This window comes from Cervus elaphus, chromosome 24, assembly GCF_910594005.1.
Source record: "Cervus elaphus chromosome 24, mCerEla1.1, whole genome shotgun sequence".
NCBI classification, from domain to species: domain Eukaryota; kingdom Metazoa; phylum Chordata; class Mammalia; order Artiodactyla; family Cervidae; genus Cervus; species Cervus elaphus.
The window spans coordinates 35,501,475-35,527,935 of NC_057838.1; the positions used below are offsets into that span (position 1 = coordinate 35,501,475).

General features: G+C 38.5%; 1 protein-coding gene across 3 annotated transcripts in view; it reads right to left on the bottom strand.

Annotated features, from left to right (window-relative positions):
• The window catches only part of CNTN4 (contactin 4), a 975,314-nt gene that overhangs the window by 253,195 nt on the left and 695,658 nt on the right, over window positions 1–26,461 (bottom strand). For all 3 annotated transcript variants that reach the window (XM_043886604.1, XM_043886603.1, XM_043886605.1), the window contains one exon: window positions 8,191–8,286. In XM_043886604.1, coding sequence (XP_043742539.1) covers window positions 8,191–8,286 — 96 coding nt within the window. The remainder of the gene's footprint in view (window positions 1–8,190; window positions 8,287–26,461) is intronic.

Genomic DNA, 26,461 nt, shown 5'->3' on the forward strand with positions numbered 1-26,461 from the left:
TGCAGTTATTGATATTTGGCATTCAAAAGTATAGTCATGAAACATTCAAGTTGTTTTAAAGAATGGATAGGACAGTTCAAAGGCAAAAAAGTACATCAGTAGCATCACCGAATATGCTTAACTGATTTTGGAAATAATCAAGATCAGAAATGTTCATCTCAACTCTTCTTATCACATCTAGTGATGGAGAAGCTTACCATTCTTCTAAAAATGTGGGGCCTAATTTCTCCCTTTTGCTTTCCTTATTGATTCCTTCTTTTTTTTAACATTTAAAAACAATTATGGTAAAAGTCACATATATTATTTTAAACATATTTTAACTGTATAGTAAGTACAATCACATTGTTGTGCAACACTTTACCATCATCCATCTCCCAAATTTTTCACCTTCCTAAACTGAAACTGTGTCCCCATTAAACACTAACTCCTCATTTTCCTTCCTCACCACCCCAAACCCCAGGCCCCTGGCATCTATCACTATACTTTCTGACTCTATGAATTTGACTATTCTACCTATCTCATATAAGTGGAATCAAACAGTTGAGCTACATTATCTCATGGCTGAAAGAAATGGAGCCTGCATCTGTTGTGGTTAGGACAAATAATCCTAGTGGCCTCTGCATCCAAACATGAAACACTCCACCAGGCTGTTTAGGTCAGACAAGTTTATAACAAGTAATCCCTGATCCAGAAGGCTTTTTTTTTTTTTTTCTCAACTGGTGAAAAAAGGAGGTTTAATGAAAGGAGAAAAACCTCATCTTTCAAACTGTTTCACATTTCTCTATGCTGATTAAATCAGCCGGGTGCTGTAACCTCCTCTGATTGACAAAGTGGGAAGAGAAAAAAAAGGGAGGAATCAGCTCATTAAGTTTCAGATTAAAGAATCCAGGTTTGAAAAAAAAAAAAAAAAGAATCCAGGTTTGTATTTTTCAAAGGAACAGGGTAGAGTCAAGGAGCATCTAACAGGACTGCCTTAAGAATATTTAATACTAGATAAAAAAAAAAAAAAAAACCTAGTACTATGGTGCTGATTAACCTATCACTAACTAAATATTAACCTTTCCTCAGTGAATTTCAGTAGATATCTACTCAAATGAATATATAATGCTTTGGACTTAGAAGTGGAACTCGGACTGCATATTCCTTTGAAATAAAATCATAAAAGTTGGTTTCACTGAGTTTGATACATAATATTCTTGAAGGCTAGAACAGCAGTATTATTTCAATGCTGTCCCAACCGGCATGTTAAACATTATTTCCCAGGGTTCCATGTCCAGATGTCAAAAAGCTACATATTACCTTCGCGACAGAACCTCTTCAGAATCACTGGTCTCCAACAAGGTCAGTCTTAACTTGCTGAGCACCTGTGGTTCTAAAATTTACTTGCAGGACATAAGGCACTTCTCAGGTAAGTCACTTTTCAGGTGACATGAAATGGACATCAAAGAGCAGCTACCTCAGTGGTGAACAAACAATAAAGACTCAAGGTCCTAAGAATACAATTCATCACTTGTTATTTAAACCTCTTAAAAATTGAGCCTATTTTTGGGCACCTTCTCTCAATCCACACACACCCCCCAAGACACCTGAAATGCAATGCTGACTCTCTGTCCTGATATGTGCAGCCATCCACGTCCCCACTAAAACCAGAAAAGGAGATGATTACAATGCATAGAATGAAATTCTTTTTATGGTTTTCCATGGCAATTGAGTGACTGTTAATCTCACAGCCATTTAGAAATTTCAGACTTTACTGTTTTTCAAATTGCCATATAAAAGAAGCTGAAGACTATGTTTCTTAGTTTATTTAAAAAATTATCAGAAATCTTTTAAAAACCTTAGCTCCTCTGAGGTCCACTTAATGCTTTGCTTCTTCTAAGAAAATGAATGGACCCCAGACACATACTGTACACACTAATGTACAATGCAAAGAGTTATAGAGGGCTTGGCCTAAGAAGAGATGATTGGGAGACTTTACCTCAACTGTCATGTTGCATTTTTAAGAGCAATTTTCAGATGTTAGGAGAATGGCTAAATCAGCATTTTAATAAAGCCACAATACCAGAGCATAATGAGTTTATGTTAATAATAGATGCATATTCCAGATGAATCTCTTGGAAGAGATATCTGAAAAATATTTGCCTACCTAAAAGTTGCTACATGAATATAAATCATGTTTTCAAAGACAAGCAACATTTCTGATTTAACCTTAATTTCAAGATTATGCAAATAAAAAAATCAAACTAAGCCTAATTAATAAAATCAAGAATGTCTGCATGTTTGAATTGTGCAAACTGGTACCACATCTGTTATGTCTTTTTACCCTTAAAACCCATTGGAGAGGTTTAAAGGGCAAAGGGGTTTAATTGATCACCTGACGTGAAAACCTGACTCGTTGAAAAAGACCATGATGCTAGGAAAGATTGACGGCAGGAGGAGAAGGGGATGGCAGAAGATTAGATGGTTGGATGGCATCACTGACTTTCTGAAGGACATGAGTTTGAGCAGGCTCCAGGAGCTGGTGATGGACAGGGAAGCCTGGTGTGCTGCAATCCATGGGGTTGCAAAGAGTCAGACACAACTGAGAGACTGAACTGAACTGAAAGGGCAAAGATACATTCCATTTAGTTGCCATAATATTGTGTAAGGATTTGTGAGTTCTGCTGGGAACCAAGATGTGGGGTAGGAGAGAGTCTGAAATCTCAGTGAGACAAAGTAGAGGAATAAGCTGGTAGTGGAAGGACTGCTTCCTAAGGAAGGTGGCCAGTTGCCCAAACAAGACAGAAAATTAGAACCTAGCCAGTAAGATGTTAGTATCCAAAAAGGTCTGATATGATGAGTGGGCTTGATAATTATACTGTCTGGAGGTCACAGTATCAGAAATAGTGTGTTACGGTTTAAGGTTTGGAGCTGGGCGAAAATGGAATCTCCATGTACTGTTGGGTAAAACATGAAAGCAAGAGCTAAACTGTCTGGATTGCAATGGAATGGGTTGTCATTAGGAGCTAATACAGATGCACCTGTATTAGCTGAAGTTACATAATATTGGTAAGCATGGGAGCCAAGCTGGGGCAGGAGTGGGGAGTAAGACATGGACAGGGGAATTAGGCACTGCCTGCCTTATCCATTATACATTCTTGACTAGAATGTAGATGTCTTAAAGATTATTCTGGGCATAAAGGATGCTCATTTCAGCAGAGCAAGATTAGTCCTGGCCCAGTGACCTGTCAGCATAGTTTGGACTAATTAAGAAACTGGGTGAGCTGGATTCTGAAGGTGACATCTTGATGCTGGAACTCAAGTACGTGTGGGGAGACAGAAAAAGAAGAGGGTTCAGAGCAGCAATTATGTAACTGACTCAAGTAAGTTAAGGGCAGTGCTAGGATTAGAATGTGGGTGTCCTAGTTTCATGCTTTTACCTTTGTCCTACAGCAAAGACAAAATATCCAGCTGAAATAACCATGCTGTAGAAAGGCATGATTGATTTTTTTCAGGCTATAATCAAGATATATCTAGATCCATGCAAATTTCTGAGACCCTGGAGATATTTGCAAATAGAAAGGTCTTGCTGGTACAAGACCTATTTGATTTTTTAGGGCAGAGACACACATTTTCCACTCAGGCTGCACAGTAGAGTCAACTGGAGTGCTATTAAAACTATGAATGTGGGACTTCCCTGGTGGTGCAGTGGCTAAGACTCTGCATTCCCAATGCAGGGGGCTCGGGTTCGATTCCTGGTCAGGGAAGTAGATCCCACATGCTACATCTAAATATCCCACATGCCACAATTAAGAGTTTGCATGCTGCAACTAAAGATTCCATTTGCTCCAACTAAAAGAACCCTCATGTTGCAACAAAGATCAAAGATCCCATGTGCCACAACTAGGACCCAGTGCAGAGAAAAAAACAAAACAAAACAAAACAAAACTATTAATGATGCCAGAGGAATCCCTCTCAAAAAATTCAGACTGCATTGATCTGGGATGGAACTCAAAGAATTAATGCATGCAGCATCCAATAACTATGTGTACAGTTGTCTCCTGACTGTAAAGAAAAATAAAAAATAAAAAAGGGGGGTGCATATTCTAGGCAAAGGTAATTCCTGAACCTGCCATTGATTAATGTGTGACCTCACTTAATCTCTTTGCTTCGATTTTCTTTTCTAGAAAACACATGTCTTTACTCCTTATAGGATTACCATGTGGATCCAAAGATAATGCAATGTAAACTAAAGATTATAAACCCCCTAAGGAACTCTACAGACACTGTTATAAGGTCCTTGAGTCTGATGCTGTGTGAATGAGATCTAAGTTCAATGGGGATGCATTCTGTATAAAAGCATTCAAAGATAACAATTATATTAATAGCTAGTTTCTCTAAAACTCATAACAGTGAAAATAATCTTAGAATCACGTGCTCCCGGAAGGCATACTTTCTCTAGCAATAATGTAGTAAGAAGCGTCCACGTGTAAAATGCTGCTTCTTCATATGAATACTCAAGAAAAAGCCAGTCCTTTCTGAGTTGTTCATTTCCCTTCACAACAAGGACAAAACTGGAGGAAAGCCTGAGGTGATCATATTTTATCTTAAATTCTTTTAAATATGAACTTGATAGAAGAGATGTTCTGCCCTTCTGCTTGGGTTTGATGTGGAAATCAAAGTACTCCACCTCAGCAGGGTGAACCTTGGCTGGTTTTGCAGAAAAGGGATCACAGTGGGTGGATCTTCAATCTGGTGCTGCCTCAGAGTCCACTGGAACAATGGCTCTGAGGGACCCTGCCCCAGGCTTATGGAATCAGAATATCCTTGGGAAAGGGCTGGTCACCTGTGGTCTCATATGCTACCCTGATGATGCTTCTGCTTCCTGCAATCCCTGGACACAAGTGAGGAGTGTGGGGGCGTCACAGATATAGCTCAGGGATTCTCAAACTTTAATGTGCGTGTAAATCACTTGGAGATTTTGTTAAAATGTGACTTTGGAGACAACAGGCCCTGTGTGGTCCTAACACTGCCTTTTTAACAAATTTCCAGGTAAGGAAGATACTTCTGGCCCATGGACCACATTTTGAGGAGCAAGGATCTTGGTGACATATAAAAGGAAGGTGGAAACAAAAACCTCCCTTGGTGAACAGCTCATGGGGATTTCACCCGTGAATAATCTGGTAATTCTAGTATGTTAGGAGGAAGAACCTCAAAGCACCTCATTTCTGTTCCTATTTAATGAGCAGTTGGTTAAAGATCATGAATTCCTGCTGTCAAATGATCCGAGAGTTGATGGAAAGCAAGGTGAAAATTCTGAATCTCCTAAAACTCTATTTCTAATGTGAAGAAGCATCACAGACAACCACATCATCCACAGCAATTTCTATTTTTTTTTTTTTTTTTTTTGGTGTTTGGGTTAAGATTTAATAGGACTGTCTATGCAATGACATCACATCTGAATTTGTACCTATTAACCAAGAGATGACAAAGATGCTATGCATGGTGATTAGGTAGAGCACTGGAAATACCTGCTGACTGAATAGGTTTTCAAAGCAGATTAATTGCTGCTCATTTCTTTGGTACCCTAAGAAGGTCTGACACTGCACAGCTTTTGAAATAGGACATAGAGCATCCTTTACAATGGATTTCATGCCATTACCCAGTATCCCGCTGATATAATAAAAGGCTGACTCATTTCCTTTCCTCTGCATGATCTGTTACAATAGAAACTGGGATACCATATGCTGGGTTTAAAACGCTCAGTATGGCCAGAGGCTCTTAGCGATGCTGCCAGCTTTGAGGTGATCACAGCCTAGAGAAGCAATGAGAGAGTCACTGCTGGACAGTTTGCATTGGGGGGTTTTGAGTAACTGGGGAGATTTCATCAGATAATCACTGACTCCACTGCCCCAAACTGATGGGTGTCTGCGATGGTCTCACATAACCTTCAAGACCCACTTGGTTGTTGTCTCGCAAATACCCTTGCCTTGCCTGCTTTGCCCACAGTATGACTGAGCTCACAGTTTCTAACAGAGCCCATAATGAGAATATTTATTTCCTTGTCTTTCACCATCAAGACTGTCAGGAATGTCAGCACAGCTCAAGAAACTGGATTTCAGAGCTGCTGACTGCTGCCAGCAGAGACAAGCAAATTTCAATGAATGTCTACAGGAATTTTTAATATATTTCTCAGTGGGAAGGGGAAAGTATTCAGGTGCCTCATTGCGGAGAGGCACAGCAGCACTTCGTGTGTTTTGCCTTTCCTAAAGATATCAGTATACCGGGAGGTGGTGAGGTATTTTTTTTTTTTCCTCAATATGCTATATGATTAATTTTCAGAGTTGCTGCCATGTTGTGAAAGCTTAACACTGTGAAGGTAGCCTGCAGAAGAAATTAGCAAAATCTTCTATTCTTATTTTGATCAGATTTTGCACTAAGAGAGCTGTTAGTGTGAGTGAACATCACTTTAAATATATGTCCAGTTAACTCTTTTCCTCATATAAAGGACAGGATTCCAGCAATGCAAATATAGTTGATAGACATATTTAGTCTTTATTTAGCTATTATTATGTAGTGATAGAACTAAAAAGGATCTGAGAGATTTCTTTTAATCTCTTCATGTAGAGATTAATGAGTGCTGCATAGATAATTTGAACATAATAGTCCAATATGACTACTATATCAGTCTAATAATGATCTGAAACAGAGCCGGGACCAGAACTCATGGCCTGGACTTCACATTTAATGGTTCTGATATTAACTTGGAGGCAAAAGGAAGTCCTAAAGAATAAACCCACTTCTTCAGAACGCAAACTCCTGAAATCTAATCTGGATTCTCTGCCAGTTTCCAGAAACCCTAAAAATTCTATACCCTCCATTGAGACTTGGAGGAGTGCCCGCCTCTTCCACCTGCTTTTGTATTCTTCAGGCCTGAAATGCAAGCCTTGCAGCTGTTTCACGATTAAATAATTGTTATTTGCTGCTAAAAATGTTAGCTAGGGCATTAGGCGTGAAGGAAAAGTTAAAACTTTTGAAGAGAGGACAAAAATAAAATGATGTTTTCAAATTCTCAGTTTAAAATATTTTCTTTTTCAATCACGAGTAATGCCAAATGGAAAATTAAGGTAATAACAAGGAGGGCAGATATCAAACTTTACCCAGAAAGACCACAAATAGAGTTCATCAGTCTTGTCAACACAAACTGTCATGGAATCCTAATAAATATCACTAACTATTAAGCTTCCAGACTACTGAACTCTATGTGCAGTCAGATTCCCCTTTCAGACATCATTAGTCCTTTTAGTAGACACTGCAAGTTGCCTACACAGCATTTCTCCATATTCTCCCTTATTCAAAATTATGATTATTTTTAGGGCCATTCCACATCTATATAAAATACTTGAGTTTTCTCTTCTGCCACTGGGGTGATCAATGAAATATACATACAAGTCCTTGGGCAAAGCAAACCTTCCATAATATAAAGCAGTTTACAATGGAGAGACTCCTGACATTTGTCCCGGTTTCTTCTCATTTCCACCTTGGAGCATTGCAAATTTGGTGCCTTAGCCATGCACCCTCCCCCCTCCCCCCATAGAAACTTCAGAGAAGAATCAGAGAAAGGGCTTGAGTCCTGGTAGATCCTCCTAAGAAGTAGTGCCAACTTTACACTACATAACTTTGGAAGTCTTGTGTGTGTGAGGACAACACAAACCTAAGTCCATGGAAGCCAGTGTTAGCTTTGTTTTCAGGGACTTGCAATCAAATGCATTCCTAACTGATCTAGCCATTATGTGTGCTCACAAAGTCACCCTGGATTCTGTGGTCAAGGGACTTTGGTTCTGGGTCTGATCCCTTCACAGACCCACAATGAGATGAAAAGAAGCAAGGCTGTCCTTTAATACAACCAAGTTGGCCACAGAGCTGGCGATTTACCTACGTGGTTTCACCAAGCAACAGGATTCTGATTTTGATTGACTCAGGTGTCTTTCCCCTTGTGCCAGGTAGACATCAGCAGGATGGATCATTTGCACAATCTGATATTTTCTTATCCTAATTGTGGCAGGGACTGCCAACGATGCTTCCTCCACACAGAGGGACTTTGGGAATCTCTACAAATGACACTGTCCCCCAAGCCGATGCTCACAGGAGAACAATCAGCAAGCAAAATAGCAGCCAGTGAAGCGTGCACTTGTTGGTGCACTTAGTTACCTCCAGAATGGGCTGGTGGGCCGCAGAGCAGGACCATCCCCTGACCCTGGCGGACAGACACGGTGCTTCTTGTCCTCGGCTTAAAGTTTTCAAGATCTGTTGAGAGAAATAAAGAAAAAGAGGTTTAAAATGTAATGCATTATGAGAAGATAGCATTTACTTCAAAAAGAAGGTAAGAGTGTTTACAGCACCCAGATCAGGGAAATTCAACTTAAACTTTTTCTGTGTTATTGTCCCATCCACCTAGATTTTATAGATTTTATAGCTAGACTGTAAGGTAGCCACTTGGCATATGTCCTTATTTAGATGAAAAACAGTTAAAATAAAATATAATTTATAAATTCAGTTCCTTAGTCACACTAGCAGCATCTTAAGTGCTCAAGGGCCATGCACAGCCACTGGTTTCCACACTGGACAGTAGGCAGAGAGAACGCATACATCAGTGCTGAAAATTTCACTGGGTAGTACACGTCTGACTGGAGACACCAAGGCTTAACTGGGCTAAGTGACCTCCCGAGCTTCTATCTGTAATTAAATATATCATAATCAGGATGCAAATTTGCATTTTCTGATAGTCAGTTGCTACTTCACTAACCATTTCATTGTATGCAGCTATATTTCTCACTCTACGTGTATCTAGAATATGCCTCTGTGTCGACACACATACACACACTACATACAATGTGTAAGTAGACATTTATATACATATTTACAGTTGTTTTAATGTTCCTGGGTGTTTAAAAATATTTACAGGGCACTGCCCAAGGTTCTATTTGGAATAAAATTTCCCTTTCTCAAGAAGGTAAACTTTGGTGAAAGAGATGAGACATTTCAAATCTAAGCAGTTCAGCTAGAGTCAGTAAATACAGTTACCAATAAAAATGAGTTAATATAAGAAATATGTCTAATAAAGTGAGACACTATTGTTAAAAAAATAGTTTTTTCTTTCATCTTTTTTTTTTCTTTCATCTTTTCAAACATAAATCATCTAAACAACAATTGTTTTAAGTGTTATTTCCTTTCTTTTCTTTTTTTGGTCTAAAACATTTCATGTAGTAACCTGTTTCTGGATTTGAGGATTATTCTAAACCAAGGATGTTCTGTAGGGTTATAAGCCCTGCATCCATGCAGATCAAACTTCAGTCATATTTATTGACTATTTCCTCCAGGCAGGCTATTTTGGCAAGTATTTCATGGTGATTACCATTACCTCAAGTGATCCTAACAATAAGAACATGAGTTAAGTACGATTAATGTTTCCATTTTACAGACCAGAAAAGAGAGGCACGGACACTTTTTAAAGGGTAGGTACAACATCAGGAAGTAAAGGAGCTAGGAAGTAAATCTGGATCGCCTTCCTGGAGTTAACAGTGGGATGTTTCCAGGCTTGGTTTTAGGGATTGCTCACAATGTTAAATTAATTTATACACATACATGTCTTAATTACCAGCTTCTTCTGGTATTAGGCAAATTTTATGCTCATTCATTATTGTTTTTTTATCAGTTAAGTATATAAAAATCTGGTTGCCAGCTCAGGAAACAGATGCTATGAGAAGAATGCTTCTGTCCTGTGAGGACTCAAGAGTTTAGTGGGCAGGCCTAACAGATGACATCTAACTGTGGGACCCCAAGGCTGCTGAACTTGTGTGCAGAGGGCCACCTGGAGGACACACATGTACTTAGTGCAAAACAAAACATGACCACAATTTAAGCTGCATTTCTTTACCATCTGACCCACTAGGGAAGCCCTAATTTAAGTTATTTCTCATGTAATAAAATTCTTTTTATTAGGTGAGGCTAGGACATGATTTTTTTTTTTCTTTTCGTTAGAGGAATGGTTTGAGAAGCCTTCAAAATCAAACTACAGATTAAAAAAAAAACACTTCATTATGGCATTCATATTATAAACCATTATCCCTAAAAATGGCACTGAATCATCTAAATTATTGCTTCTGCATACAGGTTCTTAAAATAAGTCATCTATGTTTTTTCACAGACGTCTTGTCCAGTCTCCAGAGTTGCACGAAAACTTAAAAGCTGATGGGTAACAGAGATCAAATCTTATCCAGGCAAAATCCACCTTGATTCTAACTACAGGGAGAACATTAAGAAATGGGAGGGAAAGAAAATAAAAAATATATGTGATGATTTTTTTAAACTGTTCTTGAGAAATGAAAGTTGCTCAGTTGAGTCCAACTCTTTGCATGGACTCTATATAGTCCATGGAATTCTCTAGGTCAGAATACCGGAATGGTAGCCTTTTCCTTCTCCAGAGGATCTTCCCACCCCAGGGACTGAACCCAGATCTCCCACACTGAGGGAGATTCTTTAACAGCTGTGCCACAAGGGAAGCCCTTAAATTGTTCTTATTGAGCTTAAAAGGGACTTCCCTTGTAGCTAAAACTGGATTCCTGTTTCTTCGTTTATAGTTTATGAATCCATGAAGTTCCACAGGATTTGGACAGTTAGAAAAATTGCATTAATATGGTATTTGAGAAAATATTTAGATAAGATTCTTAGCAGTTAACTGAAATAGATTCCAGATGGTAAATACAATGAATGGAAAGATTGCATTTGGACTGATCTGAGTTTGAAAATCACCTCTGCCATGTAGTACACAAGGTTTAATTTTCTCAGAAATAACACGAGAGTAAATGTGATTTATTTTAGAATAAGAATGATGGGAAAAGATTAAATGAGTATTAATCATATTTGAAAAGCACAAAGCCTTTCATGCTCCAAGTCTGGGGCTTACCATTTATTTGTTCTGTCCACTTCAGAATATTGTAATCCAGTGGCAAATCATACCTCGATTATTCCATTAAGAAAGGGTTTTGGAACAATCCTGGTAGACCAGTGGTTAAGAATCTGCCTGCCAATGTAGGGGACATGGGTTTGATCCTTGGTGCAGGAAGATCCCACATGCCACAGAGCAACAAAACCTAAACACCACAACTGCTCAGCCTGTGCTCTAGAGTCCACACTCCACAACAAGAAGCCACTGCAATGAGAAGCTGATGAAACGCAATGAGCCCCTGCTCACCGCAACTAGAGAAAGCCAGGGCACAGCAATGAAGACCCAGCACAGCAAAAAGTAAATACATAATTTTCTAAAACAGGGTTTTGAATAACAAATGCACTCCAGTGAGAGTTGAAGAGGCTACTCAGAGTCCACCATACTTATGCACATGTTTAAGAAAATGCTGCCTGTTCATTATTGCTCTGTTCAGTTATAACTATCCATTTAGATCCTAATTGCTAGCAGCATGACAATTTTCCAAATTAAAGAACTATGTCTGTGAATATTCAGTTTTTTGAAACTTGGACATGGCCAGGGCTTTCCCAGAAGTATTCCCATATATTTTATCTGAGCGTCATTTTATCTACAAATACTTGGTACTAGATAATGATCAGAGCAACAAGCATTCCAAGTTAGTTAGAATACATTATAATGTTCTATCACCATGACTGCAGCACTAATAGCAATGATTGCATCTACTTGCAAAAATGTATTGAGGTCGTAACATGTGCTAAGAACTTTTCATACAGATATCATTTAATTCCATTATAGATTTAATTCCTAATTTGAAGGTGCTATAGCTGTAGTTCAGAGAAGTTCAGAACCTTCTTCACACACTGAGAAAGTGGCCAGAAGAATACAAACTCATCTTCCTCTCTCCAAAGCCATTGCTACCAACTACCAGAATCAATCACTTCCAACTTCCTCTCTGACTGAGTGAAGCCAGTGAGAACAAGCATTCAAACTAGTTACCTGGTATCCTAGGGACAAAAAAAAGTTCAATGGAATGAATGAATTTTTGCTCCTCAGGGAGTATGTATGAAAATCCACATTTCAATGCACAACGCAATGAGTTGGTACATTTGATTTCCAATTTCTATTCCTTTGCTTTGCTTATGGATGAGCACTTGATGAGGGGATTTTAAACATCAGGTGTAAAGGATGAAGTGGAACAGGAGAAAACAATCAGAAACCACTGTATTAAGAAGTAGGATTGCTACATGTTAAAGGAGGTAGCTGAACAATGACACTTGGGTAATAGACCTTTTAGCTAAGCGCCGCTAGTTACTGAAGATACGGTTGAATAAATGATGTATACATATGACAAAGAATTAATATCCATGTACCATGGTTTCTGAAAATAAGAATTTTTTCCAGCTTTGAATATGGTTCTTTGACAAGTGACTTATAGACCTTTAAAAAAAATGAAGTGGCCATACATTTAGATGTTGATTTCATTCATCACCATTTTATATAAATTTTTTCCCAGAAATCACAGGCTAAAAAACACCTAATTTCATGGCATCTGTGTTTTCCTATCATATTTTTTTTTCTGTGAAAACAACTGTCTTTTATTCTCCTGTAGAATATAATATTAGCACTTTATTTTTACATGAGGTTTTAAAAAAATATGCTATTATAGTACTTGAAATGTGTAGCTCATTGATAGCATAGAGGAAGTGCTTTAACAGCTAAATTCCTTGAGGAGTAAACGTGTACAAAGGTCTCGTAGCTGCAACATGAGATAAATAATAAAAGCCGTAATATTTGAAAACATTTAGAATTCAGGCTGCAAAGTAATTCAGTGAGTGAGGGGGCAATATCTCCAGATACTTACTGTCTGGAAAGTTATTAAACGTTTAGAGCAGCAGATGAAGTAGTATGTATACAACAAAAAACACTGGACAGGTCTAAAGAAAACAAAATCAAGGATCTAAGATATTTTTTGAGAAATAGTAACAACAAATAAGGAAAAGTAACTTTTTAAAGACATCATTAAGGGACTGCCTATCATGCACATGAACAGAAAGACTTAAAGCCATCCACAGGGTAGGACCACCCACAGAAGAGCATAAGCTTAGTTTTAAAATGACCAGGAAAGGTTAATGAGATAGTAACATACATCATGGTTTGTCAAGAATCCACAGAGGAGCAGAAGAAAAGTAAAGTGGAAAAATGGCACAGTGAACCATGTAAGTAATGTACATACTTTTAATGCATATATCATTTACAAGCTAAAAAAAAAAATACCAGTTCACTTTTTTTCCTGACTTGGGTAGACCTGGATTCTATTAAATCTTACAAAGTGGCCTCAGAACAAGAAATTGTCAGTACCAGTTGTTTTTGTACTATTATTATTATTATTATATTATTATTATAATTATTGCTTCCCCCAATTTTGAAAGAAGCAATCAATAAAAAGAACCAATGTCAACTTGGGAAAATGGTCAAGGGATACATTTGTTATGAATATAATTTCCATAATGATGATTGTGCCTTTTAAAATGAAATATTTTGCGGGTATAACTTTAAAAACCAGTTGTCATGTAGCAAGCATATTTAAAATTGTGTCTTGACTCTTTCATTTGCTCCTTGAATGTTTTACATCTGTGGATACACATCTGCATGGCTTCCTGGATTATTGGGACTAAGACTGATAATAAGTCAAACTTTACAGAAACCTTATGAATTGCAAAGTCCCATTTTTGACATTCTTTCCACACAAAAAGAAGGAAGAAACCATTAGTGAGACTGGCATGGTTGGCCTGGTTTACCTGTGAGAGTGTATTTAGCAAGAGGAAGAATTACTGAATGGTTCAACACACTGGCTCTGGAGTTAGGAGGACCTGAGCGTAGACTTGGCTCTCTCAACTCTTTAGCTCTATGATGTGGGTGAGTTAACTTAATCTCCTTGAACTTCAGTTTCTTCATTTTGAATATCAGGACAATAATTCCTATCTCATAGGACTCTTTAGAGACTAAGATTATGAATGTAAAGCACTTAACACAACAATTGGCCCACAGTCAGTGGTCTATAGAAGTTAGCAGTAGCACTCTCATTTCTCAGCATCACAGGAAAGTCTACAGAAAGGAACATACAGGTAACTGAGTGATTCCACCTTTCACCAGATAAAGTAACAGTAGAGTAGGTAGGTCAATCACACTGTGCAAAATAAGCTAAGACTTAAAATACCTCTTCTAAAAAAAAATAAATAAATAAAATAAAATAAAATAAAATACCTCTTCTTTGGCTGGTCTGTTTTCAATTCTAGACTGGTGCTGAAGTGAGCCAGATACCTTATCTTTTCAAGTACATGGATTATATTCTTCATGTGACTTACAATGAAGATATACTCACATACACTGAATTCAGATAATTTTCCTTAAGAACTTCCTGTGATGATACGTTCTGAGACAGCTAGTGTTATCTTTTCATGTTAAGTTTGGAAATATCATTTTCATAAAACACTAAAAACTAATGTCTGTGTACCTTTTTAAAGGGTACAAAATATTGTTATTTTAAAACAGAAATAAAAGATGACACATTATGCTATTTGCTGGCCATATAAATTTACTCATTGAGCTTAAAATTTTAGGAGTTTACACTGCACACCAGTTGAAAATAGGATGGATGAAAATGGAACTTGAATATAGATCAATAGATAGACAGACAGATAGATATGCTTGTCAGTATCTTGTTTCTCCTGATGTCATTGATTTTTTTATTTGTTCAGCCAACCTTCAGCAAATATTTTTTGAGTTCCTCTTTTGCTCCAAGTATTGGTGTCAGCCATTTTCTCTCTCCAACAACTAAGTAAAACAGTCAAAAATATGTATAATATATGCTGAAGATTTGATATTAAATAAGTTAATTTGTTGGCAGCTTAAAGTAAGGGACCAAAATCTGATTCCGGGTAGTGGTTTGACATTGAGAAGAAAAGCAAATCTCTTTCCGAGAGACCTTTGTATAGATAACAAAGAACCTTATTAATATTCCTTAGTTAATGTATACTCATTTTACAAATGACTCAGCCATAGAAATAGCTCATGATGGTTCTTTCATAGCCCAAGGCTACTGCTATGGACATCACTATGAAAATCCTTAGAGCACTTATTTCAAAGTTAAAAATGAGAACTAGAGGGTGCTCTCTCAGGGGATGATTCCAACCCTCACAATGTTCTCCCTCCAAATGTCTGAATTTTACTCTCACTCTCATTAGCCATATCAGATGAAAGTCTATAATTTAGGGATTACTTTGGGATTATAGAAATGCCATTTTAGAACCAGAAATGACTGCAAATGTATTACCTTGCTATTAGTCACTTACAGTGAAGAATGAATTAATTGATCAAGATTGCTTCCTCTTAAATAAATAAGAGCAGTATGGATTCTTTGAATGTGAGTTTTGATTGACCATAAGAGAAACAAAGAAAATGTAATCTAAGAAATATTGGGGAAGGCAAAGTAGGGCTGAGAAACCTCAAGGAAGGATTAAAGACTTAAAAATACTCTGAAATTTGATTTTCTTCATAGGTGCTTTTTACTGAAAGAAATAGTTGCATATCAACACAACTGTCTATAAGCAATACTAGTTTATCACTCAATATTACCTATTTTATTTTTTGTAGAAGAGCTGAAAAGGAAAATGGGGACAAATACAGGATGGGAAAGATGTGTGCAGTTTGGCAAAGACAAATTTGTCTGGGATCAGCAATTCTGCATTTAGCAGGAGGCTACTCTCCTCTTTCTCTTCTTGCAACACATCACTACAGCACTTTTTCCTTCCAGTAACTAAACCTAGGCAAGACCTTAAAATAGCATAATCAATGTTATGTGTTAAGGAGGCTTCTGTGGGGGCTGATTTGGAAATTGATACAACTTGTAAATATTAACTCTTTAGGAAGAAATTTAAGTCCAGTTTCAACTAGCTTATGTAAAGAGCACAATTTCTCATTTGCTGTTTATTCATTCATTAAAACCTGACAACATCTCTATGAGGGAAATATTATTACTAATCCACTTTATACAAATAAATAAAATCTACATGCAAGATTACAGTTCTAGTATAAGGAAGAGTATGGATTAGAACCCAGGTTTTCTTTGACCCACAAGTTCTCTATTCCATATTGAATTAAATACCAGGAATGAAGCCAACACTTGCTGACAGTCCAACTGACTATTTGAGACTTTTAACTTTTTCACCCCTCTGCTATTATTTTCTTGACTTTACAAGAAAATAAAGGTTGTTTTGCTGCCCCTTTTTCTGTAAGTGTGTGACTGTCCTGATAGCTATTTTTATTTCTTACTTTGGAGTTTTTCTTTCCTCATTTCTTTGACACACTCTATTTTATCTAGATTTCCATGCTAGTTAAGAAGCCTAAGAACAACCCAATTTAAGCTATTTGAGTTTCCCTGCATGTTCCATACAACATGCACCTACCTACCTCATGAGGTTGCTGTGATGAGTACAACCTGGCATCATAAGTACTGTTGTTCTCCTTCAGAGACAGGTGCCTAAAACACAAGCTATTATTATCAGCATTTTTCTCTACAGGAGCTCATCTCTTTTTCACGTATCATTCTGACTCAGGAGTGTTAATGGTTAGGCAGCTGCATTCTCTATCTTTGGTTTCATACTTATACAACACAAAGAGAAACAAAAATTTCCAGAACAGCATCTGGCCTAGTAAATTTCAGAACAAAATACAGACTCTTTACTGAGCTCTATAATGACCTTTAGGGATCTGGTCCCTATCCAGATCCCCAGTTTCAGCCTCTGATATGTTCCCCCTTATTTATATGGTAACAACCATGTTTGCTTTCTGTTCTTCAAACACCTTAAGGCTAATCCTGTTTCAGGGCCTCTGAACTTGCTGCTATAGTCTTGGATGCTCTCTACCCATCTTCTGGCTTATCATGCTCATTCTCCAGGACTCAGCTCAAATGTCACCTCCTCAGAGGAGCCTTCCCTGACTGTTTTATGTGACACAGACCTCCAACCCTGTCCCACTCTCCATCACATCACCTCTTTATCTGTCTTTCATAGTAATCATCACCAACATCTGCAATTACTTTGTTCATTAATATACTGTTTGGTTTACAGTCCCGCCTACCCCCTCTTCCCTGCCCCCCACACACAAAAATAAGGCTCAATCGTGGCAGGGCTCTTTACAGTCTTTGTCAGGCTACGTGCTATATGCACGGTGCCTGAAGTATGTCTGACACGTATGGGGTACGTAGTACCTGCCGAGCACCATTCTCTGTCATGCTTCACACACTGAGGTGGCATGCAGTAGATGTGCTGGAGCCGGGTGAATCTTCTTGTATTTGTCCACATGACACTTTGTCTTTCAGCATCCTGGCTTCTGAGCTTAATGACCAGGGATGTTCTAAAGACAACTTTGAGAAAAGGTCTTTAATCAATGGCACCAAGCCGCCTACACTGCCCTAAAATGAAAGCCTAGGGACACCCTAAGATAGGAATACAATCAACATATGAAACAAATGCACTGCTTGACCAAAAAAAAAAAAAAAAAACACAACACCCTCTCACCCACTGACACCTGCCCTAGGGAATACTTGAAATGAGGAAAACATGAAAGGACATTATACAAATCGCATGGGCCTGTTGGTCTTTGTAATCAGGGCTGTTATTAGCTGGTTGGGGATATATCCTACAATTATCTGTTCATCTACTGTGACAGTGCTTTCACTTGACAGACTTATCATCATTACCATTTCTTTTTTTTTGATCATTATAGTTTTGGCATCAAGAAACATGAATCTCCATTTTGAACTTCTACTTTATGGGCTTTTATTCTCCCCTCTGAAAATTAAAATTAGCAAGTTGTAATTCACTGTCCCAGTCTTCCTAATAAACGAGCAACCCCAGAGGGCAAGTTCGATATGCCCAAGTAACAGAATAAATATTCTCAGAAGAAATGCTGAAAAGGCACTGTATCAAGAGGCCATCATTAAGTCACTAATCTACAGGAGAAACCTTGGGGGTGAACTAGATGAAGATATACAGGCCACTGGTCATGATAAAAATCCAGAGACCACAATTCTACCAGCCACACTATCGATCATGAAGAACCTCACTTTAAAGCGAAGAGAAATGGCTTCATCTCTGACTTCTTCATTCCATTTATTTTCTTTTATTAAGTTTTCAGAGGTACAAGCCTGATCAATGAGATGGCTACTGAATTTGCCTAACACTTTATGGCAGTGGATAACAATCTCTGGAGGAAGAGAGGCAGTGTCTCACTGCTTGATCATGAATAAAACTAGGAAGGTGCTCACACAGTTAAACCGTCTCCTGCATGTGTGCTCACTTGCTCAGTCGTGTCCGACTCTTGTGACCCATGGACTTAGCCTGGCAGGCTCCTCTGTCCATGGGATTCCTAGGCAAGAATATTGGAATGGGTTGCCATTTCCTTTTTCAGGGGATCTTCCCGATCCAGGGATTGAACCTGCATCTCCAGTGCCCCCCCTGCATTAGCAGGCGGATTCTTTATCACTGAGCCATCTGGGAAGTCCAAATTGTATCTCAATTCTATCCAAAAAACAGACATTCTCCCTAAGCAGCCTGGGAGGAACTTACTCTATTAAAAAAAGGAGAGGTAAACTTTATCAGTACTTCCTGACACCCGTGCTCGGCAGAAAGTTTTGCTTTCAAAACAAATAGAAGACTCCTCACTATACACTCAGTTTTGGACTTCTGAACTAATTAAATAGGGATTGGTGACTCATAACAAAAATGCCAGTCATGCTTAAATTCACTGCTCCTAAGAAATTGGACACGCTTTGATATACAACTATTTGGGGAAAAATCAAAGTTTTTGTAAGTAACAGCTTTGTTTAATCGCTGGTCCTTACAGGGCAATTTCTTTTCTATTTTCCTTCCCCTTCTCTGAGTATAAAACATTCCTTGGGATACTGGATGCTGAATTAGCTGTATACTGCTTAAAAATGTTTAAGGGCATAAAAAATGCTGTATATAGATGAAATTCCCAGATGAAGAACAGCTGTTATTTATGTTGAATTTAAGTTGCTTCGGCAACTCCAACCATATATTTTTATCTCATTTAATTACAGTTTTGAAAATAAAGCCATCATCAAATACACATGCAAGCCATGTGTTTATTCATCATCTATTTAGACTATGCTATGGGGCTGTTTCACCATTCTCTTCACAGACAGTAATTGGAGATAAAGCTTCACTGTGATAAACCTGCCAGTTTTGGGAAATGTCATCACTCAAGCCCCTTGCTTTTAAATATACCCTGGAAATTGATAACAGATTCATTCAGCATCTACACTAGGCCTCTGATGAGTGTCAATACATGCCAGCCATGGTTTTGGGCACTGGGGTTACATCATTGAAAAACAAAACAAATCTGTCTCCTCAAAGAAGGTAAAAAGAAGGGACTTTCCTGGTGGTCCAGTGGTTAAGTATGTGCCTTGCAATACTGGAGACATGGGTTCAATCCCTGGCTGGGGAACTAAGATCCCACACTCTGCAGGGCAACTAAGCCTGTGCACCATAATGGAAAGACCATGCGTGCCACAACTAGAAATCAACACAGACAAATAATAAATGCTTTTTTTTCTTTTCTTAAAGAGGATAAAGTAGGTGAAAGGACCATAAACAAAATAAGAATAAATCATGCATAGCATCCTTGAAGGTGAAATATGCTGTAAAAGTAAGTTAGAGAAACAGGATCAGGAAGTGGCAATGAAAACCATAAAAGAGGAAGATATTAGAAAAGTAGGATCTTGTTACTTCCCATCCTGCTTCCAAATGCAGAGAAATAAATCACTGCCCCTCTGCTGACTCAGCTTTTGGCCCCCACTGAGGCTACAGAGAACAGCTCAAAGAAGTGCCAAGCTGTCCTGATTTAGTTTTGTACTTTCTTATTTCTAACTGAAGTTGAAGTTGCCCTAGTTCAGGTAACACCTGAGGAAACTAGTAAACAAATATTTTCATCTTCCACCTAAAAGTTTCAAAGAGTGCTTGGCAAAAACAAAAACAAACTTCTAGATAACTGAAGAAGTGGGAGAAACACCTGAGCAGGCATACTAAATATACACTGATTCCCTAAAGGAAGACAATTATCCAACGAGTATTGTGATAATTTATGCTCTGCTTTAGATGTAGTTACTCTTTTCTGCCTCAGAAATCCTACAAAGTCAGAGAATTTCAGAGGTGGGAAGATCTTCATGTTTGTCTTAATCTGTTCGAGCTGCTATAACAAATATGCCACAGATGAGGCGCCTTAAACAACAGACAGTTATTCAGTTATTTCTCACAGTTCTTAAGACTGAGACGTGTAGGCAGATCTGGGGTCTAGTGAAAAACTGCTTCCAGGTTTGAAGATGCCCACCCACTCACTGTGTCTTCACGTGGTAGAAGGCAGAGAGAGAGAGAAAGCTCTCCACGTCTCTTCTTATAAGGGCACTGATCCATTTATGAGAACACCACCCTCATGACCTAATTACCCCCCAAAGGCTTCACCTCCTTATAATATCACTTGGTGGGTTAAAATTTCAACATATGGATTTGGGGAGGGGACATGAACATTCCTTTCTTCAATCTGAACTCCCTCCTTGCCCTCCTTTCTTTTCTTCTCCTCGTCTTGTCTGGTGGGTGTTGTGGAGAATACTATGGTGAATCAAAGTGATTCCTGACATCAAGAAGTCTACAATTTAGATTATTTAGGCATATAAAGAACACTATTACAAGGTACAAAGGGAAAAGTCAATGATGTAGAGTGATAGAAATAAAGCATTATGGGAGTTGGTAAGAAGTACTTTACTGGGGTGATTCATCCAGTCACCATCGCATTTGTGAGGGTGATGGACCCAGGTGCATGGATCTTGGATCTGGGTTTTAATTAAGGTCAGTACCCACGACCTGCTTCCTTTCCGTCTCTATCTCAGCTACTGATTCTCCCTACTTTCTCTCCACAGGTCAAAGCTCCCAGACAGCATACAGCACTGCCTCATTCTACTGCAACGTGTGACTGGATTCTTATAAGAAGTGTAATACTAAGTGTGTTCAGGCTGGTTACTCAAACCCGTCAGACCTAGACTCTGTCAACCTCTGAAACCACTAGTGATCTGGTTTTCACAGGAGACAAGCTCAGTATGCAGCTCGAGCCTTATCTTCAGAGTCATAATCTGCCATCTTTCCATGTTAACAATGTCACTCCTGAGGTCATTTTCTAGTTGAATGTCTCTGGGTGTGTCTCTACCTCACAACTTTAAGACGTGAGTTTTCAGAAGATTTCAGCATCATTTCCATTGTTATTTGCAAGAAATCCTACCACAGTCCCACAGCTTCAGTCTCATGTGGCACTTGGATTTCCACAGACATCTTTAAAGACTGTAGATGAAGCCGTAGTTATAAGGATGCCGCGCAGTGTTCAGTTCTGTTCAGTTCAACCCCTCAGTCATGTCCAACTCTTTGCAACCCCATGGACTGCAGCATGCCAGGCTTCCCTATCCATCACCAACTCCTGGAGCTTACTCAAATTCATGTTCATTGAGCTGGTGATGCCATCGAGGGCTGCACAGCATACCAAGTGATAAACCCATTTTTAAGTGTCCCAGAAGCGTGTGTGCGTGTGTGTAGTTGAGTGAGTTAGTGAGGGCATTACAGATTGCTGCTGAGGCACCCTGGGACTTCAGTCATGATGCAGTGCTCACATCCTTCTTGCTCAGTTGGAAGTGTGGTACTAAATTAGAGATGTCTCTGGATTGCAGTAATAATCACAGTAGTGACAGCTAAGTTTTATTGAGCGCTAACTATGTACCAGGCACTATTTTAAGTACTTTTCAGGTATGAACTCATATAATCCTTTCAACAATACCCATGAAAAAGGTACTATTGTAGTCCTTTTTATTTGTGAGGAAATTGAGGCACAGAAAGTGAAATCATTCTTTCAGGTTCACACTGGTAGTAAATAATAAGGTGAGAATTCTAACCTAGGTTTGCCTGGTTCCAGATAACCTGATGCTTTTCTTTATTTAGAATTTTTTTTTGCATGATATGTAAAGCTCATAAAAGTCCATTGTGCAGAGCTTAAAGAATAATAAACTGAATACCTGTGAACCTAACATCAAGATTTACAGATGGAACACTGCCAGGAACTTTGAAATCCCCTGTGTATTCCTCTGTGATTATTCCTCCACTACTGATTTCATCATTCTGCCATTTTCTTATGGTTTTATCATATATATATAATGTGTATATATATATATACATATACATATTCCTAAACAATCTATTGTTTAGCCTTGAATATAACATGCATTTTGTAAAAAAAAAATGGAATTGTACTAATACTAGGTATTCCTCTGAGACTTAGTATTTTTGTTTAACATTATTCCTCTGAGAGTCAATCTCAATGACGTAGCTACAGTTCCTTCATCTCATTTAATACTTCCTGTATGAATTTACCACAGTATATATATCCTTTCAACTGTCTACAGATAGTTCTTTTTTCTACTAATTTACTATTATAAACTAAATTGCTATGAACACATGTTTCCTGGGAATATTTTCAAGAGCTTCTCTGATCTAGACAATATTTATCCAGGAGTATAGTAAAAAAAAAAATTAGATTTACTAGTTCATAAGAGGTTTATATAATCTGTTTTCTAAAGTGGTTGGGGCAAGTTTTAATATCTTGTCAGCCTGAATGAGACTCCCTGCTATTTCTCACTAACACCTACTATTTTAATTTTTGTCAATCTGTACCTAAACGACAATTCATTATTTCTAATTTGCACTTTCTTCAGTTACTAATAAATCTGTTTTTCATGTTTACACGCCACCCACATTTCATCAATCTTAAAAATGCCAATTACTATCATCTACTTAATCATCCAGTGGATTTGTATCTTATTCTGTCCAATTCATTGCAGTTCTTTACATATTGGGAACCTTGTGTTTGTCAGTTATATTTTTACAATTATCTTTCTGCTCTATGACTTCCTTCCTTGACTCTCTTTCTAGTGCTTTTTGATGAATGGAAGTCTTCTGAAAGTATCACTCTTTTCTTTATGGTGAACATTCTTAGTTTCTTACCTAAGAAAATGTTGTTGTTGTTCAGTTGCTAAGTCATGTCCAAATCTGTGAGAATCCATGAACTGCAGCATACCAGTCTTTCCTGTCCTTTACTATCTTCCTGAGTTTGCTCAAATTCATGTCCATTGACTCAGTGATGCCATCTAACCATCTCATCCTCTGTCACCCCCTTCACCTCTTGCCCTCAATCTTTCCCAGCATCAGGGTCTTTACCAATGAGTTGGCTCTTTGCATCAGGTAGCCAAAATACCGAAGCTTCAGCATCAGTCCTTCCAATGAATATTCAAGGTTCATTTCCTTTAGGACTGACTGGTTGTGTCTCCTTGCTGTCCAAGGGACTCTCAAGAGTCTTCTCCAGCACCACAGTTGGAAAGCATCAATTCTTCGGTGCTCAGCCTTCTTTACGGTCCAACTCTCACATCCATGCATGATTACTGAAAACACCACAGCTTTGACTAGAGGAACCTTTGTTGGCAAAGTGATGTTTCTGCTTTTTAATACACTCGGTTTGTCATAGCTGACCTTCCAAGGAGTACACATTTTTTAATTGCGTGACTGCAGTCACCATCCACACTGATTTTAGAGTCCAGGAAAATGAAATTTTACATTTCCCTAATTTTCCCCATCTACTTGCCATAAGAAACTGTACTTTATCTGAAAGTCATAAAGACTACGACGTTAGTCTCTGTTGTTTTGGTTTTTAAAATGATTAGAGTTTTGTTACTTTCATTTAAGTTCTTGCACTCAATCACAGCACATGTGCTCAGCATTATCAACACGCAGTTCTCAGCACTGACGGAGTTATGTTCTACACGACTGCTTCAAACACTGATTTAGTGAATACTGAACCACTGTTCTAAGGGGAGATACAGGGTTAGGGTTCTGAGAGTCTTTGGGCTCAACAGTTTCAACAACTGTTCAATACTTAACTTTATTTATGTGTGTTTATATTCAAACGCACCTTTTAAAATACAGAATGTTAATTCATTAACACCAACAGCTCTATAATTCATGCTGGAATAAAATTTACCTAAGAAAGGCAATCCCAAAGAATGCTCAAACTACTGCACAATTGCACTCATCTCACACGCTAGTCAAGTAACGCTCAAAATTCTCCAAGCCAGGCTTCAGCAATAAGTGAACCGAGAACTTCCAGATGTTCAAGCTGGTTTTAGAAAAGGCAGAGGAACCAGAGATCAAATTGCCAACATCCGCTGGATCATCAAAAAAGCAAGAGAGTTCCAGAAAAACATCTATTTCTGCTTTATTGACTATGCCAAAGCCTTCGACTGTGTGGATCACAATAAACTGTGGAAAATTCTGAAGGAGATGGGAATATCAGACCACCTGACCTGCCTCTTGAGAAACCTGTATGCAGGTCAGGAAGCAACAGTTAGAACTGGACATGGAACAACAGACTGGTTCCAAATAGGAAAAGGAGTACGTCAAGGCTGTATATTGTCACCCTGCTTATTTAAATTATATGCAGAGTACATTATGAGACACACTGGGCTGGAAGAAGCACAAGCAGGAATTAAGATTGCCGGGAGAAATATCAGTAACCTCAGATATGCAGATGACACCACCCTTATGGCAGAAAGTGAAGAGGAACTGAAAAGCCTCTTGATGAAAGTGAAAGAGGAGAGTGAAAAAGTTGGCTTAAAGCTCAACATTCAGAAAACTAAGATCATGGCATCTGGTCCCATCACCTCATGGGAAATAGATGGGGAGACAGTGGGAACAGTGTCAGACTTTATTTTGGGGGGCTCCAAAATCACTGCAGATGGTGACTGCAGCCATGAAATCAAAAGAGGCTTACTCCTTGGAAAGAAAGTTATGACCAACCTAGATAGCATATTAAAAAGCAGAGACATTACTTTGCCAACAAAGGTCCGTCTGGTCAAGGCTATGGTTTTTCCAGTGGTCATGTATGGATGTGAGAGTTGGACTGTGAAGAAAGCTGAGCACCGAAAAATTGATGATTTTGAACTATGGTGTTGGAGAAGACTCTGGAGAGTCCCTTGGACTGCAAGGAGATCCAACCAGTCCATCCTGAAGGAGATAAGTCCTGGGTGTTCATTGGAAGGACTGATGCTGAAGCTGAAACTTCAATACTTTGGCCACCTCATGTGAAGAGCTGACTCATTGGAAAAGACCCTGATGCTGGGAGGGGTTGGGCGCAGGAGGAGAAGGGTATGACAGAGGATAAGATGGCTGGATGGCATCACTGACTCGATGGGAATGAGTCTGAGTAAACTCCGGGAGTTGGTGATGGACAGGGAGGCTTGGCGTGCTGCGATTCATGGGGTCGCAAAGAGTCGGACACGACTGAGCGACTGAACTGAAATGAACTGAACACAGGTATTTTCTCTGTAAGACGCAGGTCAGGCTTCTCATGCATAGGAACACTAGACAGCACTAAAATACTATATTGTGGGCTATCTCAAACAGTAAAATTACCAACAAAGAGCACAAAAATGCAAAAAAGCACACCATTAAACAGAGTGCCAAAAGGACCCTGTTTATAATATGAGAGTTGAACCAAGAAGGCAAAAAATCATACTTCGTTAAACCTCAACAGGAAAAAGAATTTGTAGGATTACTCAAGTATTTTCTGCTCTGCACATGTCCATAAATGACAAGGAGAGCATTGAGAGTATTGATTTTGGGGTTACAGATAAACTTCACAAATCATCAATGTGGATACTGACATCTACTTCAGGGCTGGATAGTTGTAAGTGAAAGTGTTAGTGTTAGTCATTCAGTCCTGTCCAACTCTTTACAATTCCATGGACTGTTGCCCACCAGGCTCTTCTGTTCATGGGATTCTACAGGCAAGATTACTGGAGTGGGTAGCCATTCCCTTCTCCAGGGGATCTTCCTGACCCAGGGATCGAACCAGGTCTTGCGCACTGCAGGCAGATTCTTTACCATCTGAATGACCAAGGATACTTCTTAGGCATTCGATGAATATAACAGTTAAATACTTAGTATCTTACACAGAGTTTAGATATGGGCAATACAAGAAATTCTATTCTCTTAGGCTGTGTTTCAGATAAAATAATAATAATAAAGATGACGCTGGTGATGATAATAATAATAAAAATGATAGCAAAAATTAAGCAATGATGACAAAGATAACATTAAAACTATGAGATATTACAATACCACCTGGAAGCAATAATATAAGTAGCAGCAACTAAACCAATGATGATGCTTCCTCATACTTTTATAGCACTCTTAAAAAATTATTTTATTTTTGTTGAGCTTTCCTGAATTTGGGACCACCTTAATTATGAAAGGCATCTGAAATCATATATCCAGATGAATATAGTCCTTCACAAAGGACTTCCTGGGATGTGCAAATTTTTTTGGT